Here is a 5,619-nt window from a genome sequence, read left to right as displayed (position 1 = left end):
GCACCCAAACTTTCTCAAAACAGCGTCTCCAGGCCGCATAACCCCCGGCTCCGCACCTCGACCGTGCCCTGCCGCTGCTACCGCCAAACGCTTCTATCACAAGTGTTTCTCCGGCGTCGTAACCTCCACAGTTCCGCACATTACCTGTACCCTACTGTAGTTACCGCCCACATTTTTATCATCCTAGTTCATCGAAGTTACAACGTCCTCTATTCCGCGCAATTTGTGTACCTTTCAAACGCCGTCCTTCGACTACCTTGCCAAGGCCATGACCACATGCCTTCTACGACAAAGTTTAATTTCGAACCCCTAGCGTTACTCTATTCCATACACAACATTGTCGTCTTTCATACGTTATGCTTCAGACACCTCTGTTTTATTCTATAAATTTAAGACAACTGCAGCCTTATGTTTCCGTTGCCATTCTCACATTTCAACAGAAGCACCAATTCTATTCTAATTAATTAAATTCTTTTTTTCAACAAGACAAACAAAAAAAATACAACACGAATGTTCCGGATTCATAGCGCCATAATTTTAAAACCGTATAGTGTTCGACAACACCATCGCCTCGGCGTTGTCATCGGTCGATCGGTTTATAAAAACAACAACGTGGCGACAAAACGGCCTATTCGCTTGCTCTCATCAGTACAAGCAGTACGTGACTCGCGACTAATTCGCAACATAATTCTTTACTAATTAAAGAATACTTATTTACTAACGTAATTATTAAAGGTGTCAATTTAATTCATCCAGCACTCCTTTTCCTTACAAAATTAACCGGCGTTCTTGCCTAGAGCAAAAATTAATACTCTACGCGCAACAAATGGTCCTTCGAGCCGGATTGTAAGGATATAAAGCAGTGCAGTGTCGCATAAAAACAATTTAATCGTGCGGTGAACATTGAAATTCGCGAAAGTGCAAAAATCTAAGCCGGATTAAATCGGCAGAACAAAGCATTTTGCACGTGTCGTTCGAACTTAACCGACATCGCGACCTCCGCCGGTAAACATTAGAGGACGTTCACGCGCTTCGCTTCGCGAAAACAGTGACGTGGTTATAACAGTTCACCTTGCGGGTACAGTACGTTTATTTGAAACACTTCACACCAAAACATTATGGATACATTAATCCGCGAAAATAAAGTGCATGCCCGGCTTATCAACAATGCACTTCTCAACTTTAAAAAACTGGGGAAGCAGAATCACACGCCTGCAGTGATTCGCAGCCGTATCAACCTGCTTCAGGATTACTGGGCCAAATTCCAATCCACGCAAATCCAGATCGAGGTTGCTGCATCGGAGGAGGACACCAGGGCGAATCCCTACTTCTCCAGCGACGTCTTCGGGGATACGGAGGCGGCCTTTCTCGCCGCCCTCGACGCTATGACGGCAGCCTTACCGACGGACTCCGAACCTGCAAGTAACTCATGTAATACGAGTACCGCTTCTTGTAATCGCGAAACTGCTCTGTCGGTCAAGCTTCCTCGGGTCGAATTGCCTAAATTCTCCGGGGACTATACGGAATGGGAGAATTTTCGAGACCTCTTTCAGTCTTTAGTCGGCTCAAATGACGCGTTACCGGAGGTGCAAAAGTTGCACTATCTTAAATTAAGTTTAATTGGTGAAGCGTCTCTTCTATTAAAGAACGTTTCCACTTCCGCGGCGAATTACGAGGCAGCGTGGAAACTATTGACCGACAGATACGCGAACGAACGCGCGCTCATAACCGCTCACCTGAAAATGTTGTTCGACTCACCCCCGATTGGATCCGCTGTCTTAAGCGATTTAAAAAGTTTACGCGATAGATCTCGCGCCGCTTTAACGGCCTAAAAAAATATGGCTCGTCCGGTCGAATACTGGGACGATGTTCTTGTTTTTCACTTTGTCCGCAAGTTGGACAAGGAGTCCCATCGGGAGTGGGAGTTGCGCATGGGTGAAGAGGAATTGTTCCCATCCCTCGCGGATTGGGAGGCGTTCCTCAATGTGCGAATTCGCACTCTGGAATCGTTGGCGTCATCCCGCGGAGAAGGATACAGCGCCTGTAAAAACAAATCAGCGCCTATTAAAACCGTGAAAGCGCATTTGAACGCGGCGGAAACGAAATGCGTAGCGTGCGGCGCCGATCACGCGTTGTTTAGATGTGACGTGTTCCGTGGGCAATCCGTCGAACAACGATTATCACTCGCGCGCGAACATCATCGATGTTTTAATTGTTTACAAAAGGGGCATCTTCCGGCCGCCTGTCCTAGCAAACGCGCTTGTTCGATATGTAAAGGCAAACATCACACTCTTTTGCATTCCGAGCGAAAGGGTTCGAAGACGTCGTCCGTAAGCAAAGGTCGCGAATCGACCTCTCACGCGGATTCAGAATCCGGTCAACATTCGGCGCAACCTACATACGTAGCGGATAATAACATAGAAGACACGACGATGTCGACTTCGGTAAACACGCACTTCGGTACGTCGCGTCATGAAAAAAAGGTCGTTCTCGCTACAGCTTGGATCAAAGTCGGTACTCGTGAAGGCCGACAAGCGACATTACGCGCTTTAATTGATCCAGGGTCGGAAGCAACGTTCATTCGTGAGAATGTTGCAAACGCGTTGCGCGCTAATCGCCAACACGTCCAAGCTTCCGTCTCCGGTACTGGGGCCGGGACGTCGGCCACGGTCCGCGCCTCCGCGAACGTCACAATTGAACCGTGCCACGGAAAAGGGCCCGTCATTCCAGTGCGCGCTCTTATTCTAAAACGGCTCACTAATTACCGCTCAAACTCAATAGACGCCTCGAGTAAATGGATACACTTACGTGGTCTGGAGTGGGCCGATCCTCTCACGAATAATAAAGCACCCGTGGACCTCATAATCGGCGCGGATAATTATGGTGCGATCTTGCTCGACGGTCTTCGAAAGGGCCTTCCCTCAGAACCCGTCGCGCAGAAAACGATTTTCGGTTGGGTGTTGACCGGTCCCGCTCGGTCCACTGAGTCTCATGCGATGCAACTCCACGTGCACTACGGCAACCTTAACACAGAAATAAACAATACGTTAAGGAAGTTTTGGGAGGTGGAAGCGCCTCCACCGGTAATGTTCCTCTCCGAAGAGGACAAACAATGTGAAGATCACTTTCGGCGGACTCACTCACGTAAACCTGACGGGAAATACGTAGCGCGATTGCCGTTTAAATCAGAGCCTCCCATCGATATCGGGGCTTCGAAAGGAATCGCGGTAGCCTCCTTTTATAGATTGGAGAAACGGCTCGCCAAAGACGCGGAACAAGCTACGGCTTATCACTCTTTTCTGGAGGAATACCTGTGGCTCGGTCACATGCGGGAATTTCTTGAATCAGACCCTCCTTTGGAGCAAAAGGTCTATTTGTCGCATCATCCGGTCATTCGTCAAGACAGTAGTACGACAAAATTGAGAGTGGTTTTTAACGCGTCGATGCCTACGTCGAACGGGTCTACGCTAAACGATCATTTACTGGTTGGTCCGAAATTGCAAGCTGACCTCGCGGTCACGATTTTACGATGGCGCATGTATCAGTTCGTGTTCGCGGCAGATATCGCGAAAATGTTCCGGCAAATCTGGATTGACCATCGTGACATCGCCTACCAGTTGATCGTTTGGCGCGCTAAACCCGAAGATCAGCTTAAAACCTATGAATTACTTACCGTGACATACGGGACGGCCCCAGCGCCCTTTCTCGCGAATCGGGTCATCAAACAACTCGCGCTGGATGAGGGGACTAATTTCCCTCTCGCGGCTCCTATCCTGAATGAGCATCTACGTTGATGACGCGCTTTTCGGGGCCGATGATCGAGTGCTGGCTCGTCAAACACGGCAGCAGGTAACGGATGCCCTCAGACGCGGAGGTTTCCATCTAAGAAAGTGGTCAAGCAATTGTCCACAGTTATTAACGGAGATCTCTCACGCTGATCACGAGCTGGCCTCGAGCCGCTTATTTCAAGATGCCGAGGGATTAAAAATGCTCGGAATCCGCTGGCTACCTAAATCGGACGAATTTCGATTTCAATTTAAGTTCGATTCCGCTAGTACGGCGAATCCGACTAAGCGCGTGGTTTTATCGAATATCGCGCGAATCTTTGACCCATTGGGGTGGATTTCTCCCGTCGTCATCGTGGCCAAGATCTTCATGCAAAGGTTATGGGTGGCCAAGTTAGACTGGGACGAATCTCTACCTTGCGAATTGACCAACCAATGGCGCGAATATTCCGCGGAGTTCAAAGATTTACCAAAAGTAACCCTTCCGCGCTGGATTAGGATGGGAAATGCTGCAATCGCGTACGAAATACACGGGTTTGCAGACGCTTCGCAAGACGCCTATGCGGCGGTAATTTATTTGCGAACAATCTCCATCGCGGACGAGGTTGCGTTACATTTACTTATGGCGAAGACAAAGGTAGCACCGTTGAAACCACTCACAATTCCGCGGTTAGAATTATGCGCGTGCGTCCTAATGACGCGATTGATCGAGCAGGTTCAGGCTACATTAAAACTCGATAACGTACCGGTCTACGGTTGGACTGATTCCACCGTTGCATTAGCTTGGATACATAGACATCCGAGTCAATTAAAAACGTTTACGGCACACCGCGTCGCGGAAATACAAAGCCGAGCGCCGAATGCTTCTTGGCGACACGTACCAACCGGTTGTAATCCCGCCGATTGTGCGTCCCGCGGGTTGTCGGTGAAACTACTGCTTCATCACCCCCTTTGGTGGCACGGTCCTGCCTGGCTGGCGCAAACTCCTAATGAGTGGCCAGAATTTAGGCCTGTCGTCCCGAGGGAAGCTGAGGCTGAAATCAAAAACCAGATCAATGCATTGCATGGGGAGTCGGAGACTGAGTGGGATCTGCCAACACGCACATCCTCGTGGCAAAAACTCCTCCGAATTACCGCGTACGTCACGCGTTTCATTTCGCGAGTTAAAACGGGGAAACACGACCATCAAGATACGGTCGTCACTACCAACGAACTCGTCGCGTCGCGGAAATTCTGGGTTCAACAAGTTCAAGCGCGTTCATTTCGCAACGAAATAAAGGCCTTGAAAAAGAGCGAGTCTCTTGCTAAATCGAGTCCATTATTTCGACTGAACCCCTTTTTGGACGAAGATGGTACTATTCGTGTTGGCGGGCGGTTGCGCAACTCCGACCTTATGGAACGGTTTCCGATAGTTTTACCGGTGCATAGAGTCACAGAACTCATTATAGCAGATTGCCACGCGAACACGTTACATGGAGGCATTCAACTAACGTTAAGCGTTTTACGACGAACTTACTGGGTTATTAACGCGCGGCGCCTGGTGAAAAGTCACATATATAAGTGTATTAGATGCGTGCGTTGGCGCGCAGCCACAGTTCGTCAGCAAATGAGTGACTTACCTACAGCTAGGGTCACTCCAGCTCGGCCGTTTGCTCATTGTGGAGTGGACTATGCGGGACCATTCTCCGCCCTCGCGCACCGCGGACGCGGGCAAAAGGCGCACAAGGTGTACATCGCATTGTTTATTTGCCTATCCACGCGGGCGATCCATCTGGAGTTGGTGCGCGACTACTCCACCGCAGCGTTTTTAGCGACATTTAACCGATTCACTGCT

The 5,619-nt window shown here is 49.4% G+C and overlaps 1 protein-coding gene across 1 annotated transcript; it reads left to right on the top strand.

Annotated features, from left to right (window-relative positions):
• Positions 1 to 1,838: 1,838 nt before the first annotated feature.
• Positions 1,839 to 3,794, top strand: LOC117609798 (uncharacterized). Its single transcript, XM_034336475.2, has one exon. The coding sequence runs from the start codon at positions 1,839 to 1,841 to the stop codon at positions 3,792 to 3,794; it is 1,956 nt and encodes a 651-aa protein (XP_034192366.2).
• Positions 3,795 to 5,619: the final 1,825 nt, after the last annotated feature.

Source organism: Osmia lignaria, chromosome 5 (assembly GCF_051020975.1).
Source record: "Osmia lignaria lignaria isolate PbOS001 chromosome 5, iyOsmLign1, whole genome shotgun sequence".
Classification (NCBI taxonomy): Eukaryota; Metazoa; Arthropoda; class Insecta; order Hymenoptera; family Megachilidae; genus Osmia; species Osmia lignaria.
This window is presented reverse-complemented; position numbering and strand designations above follow the sequence as displayed.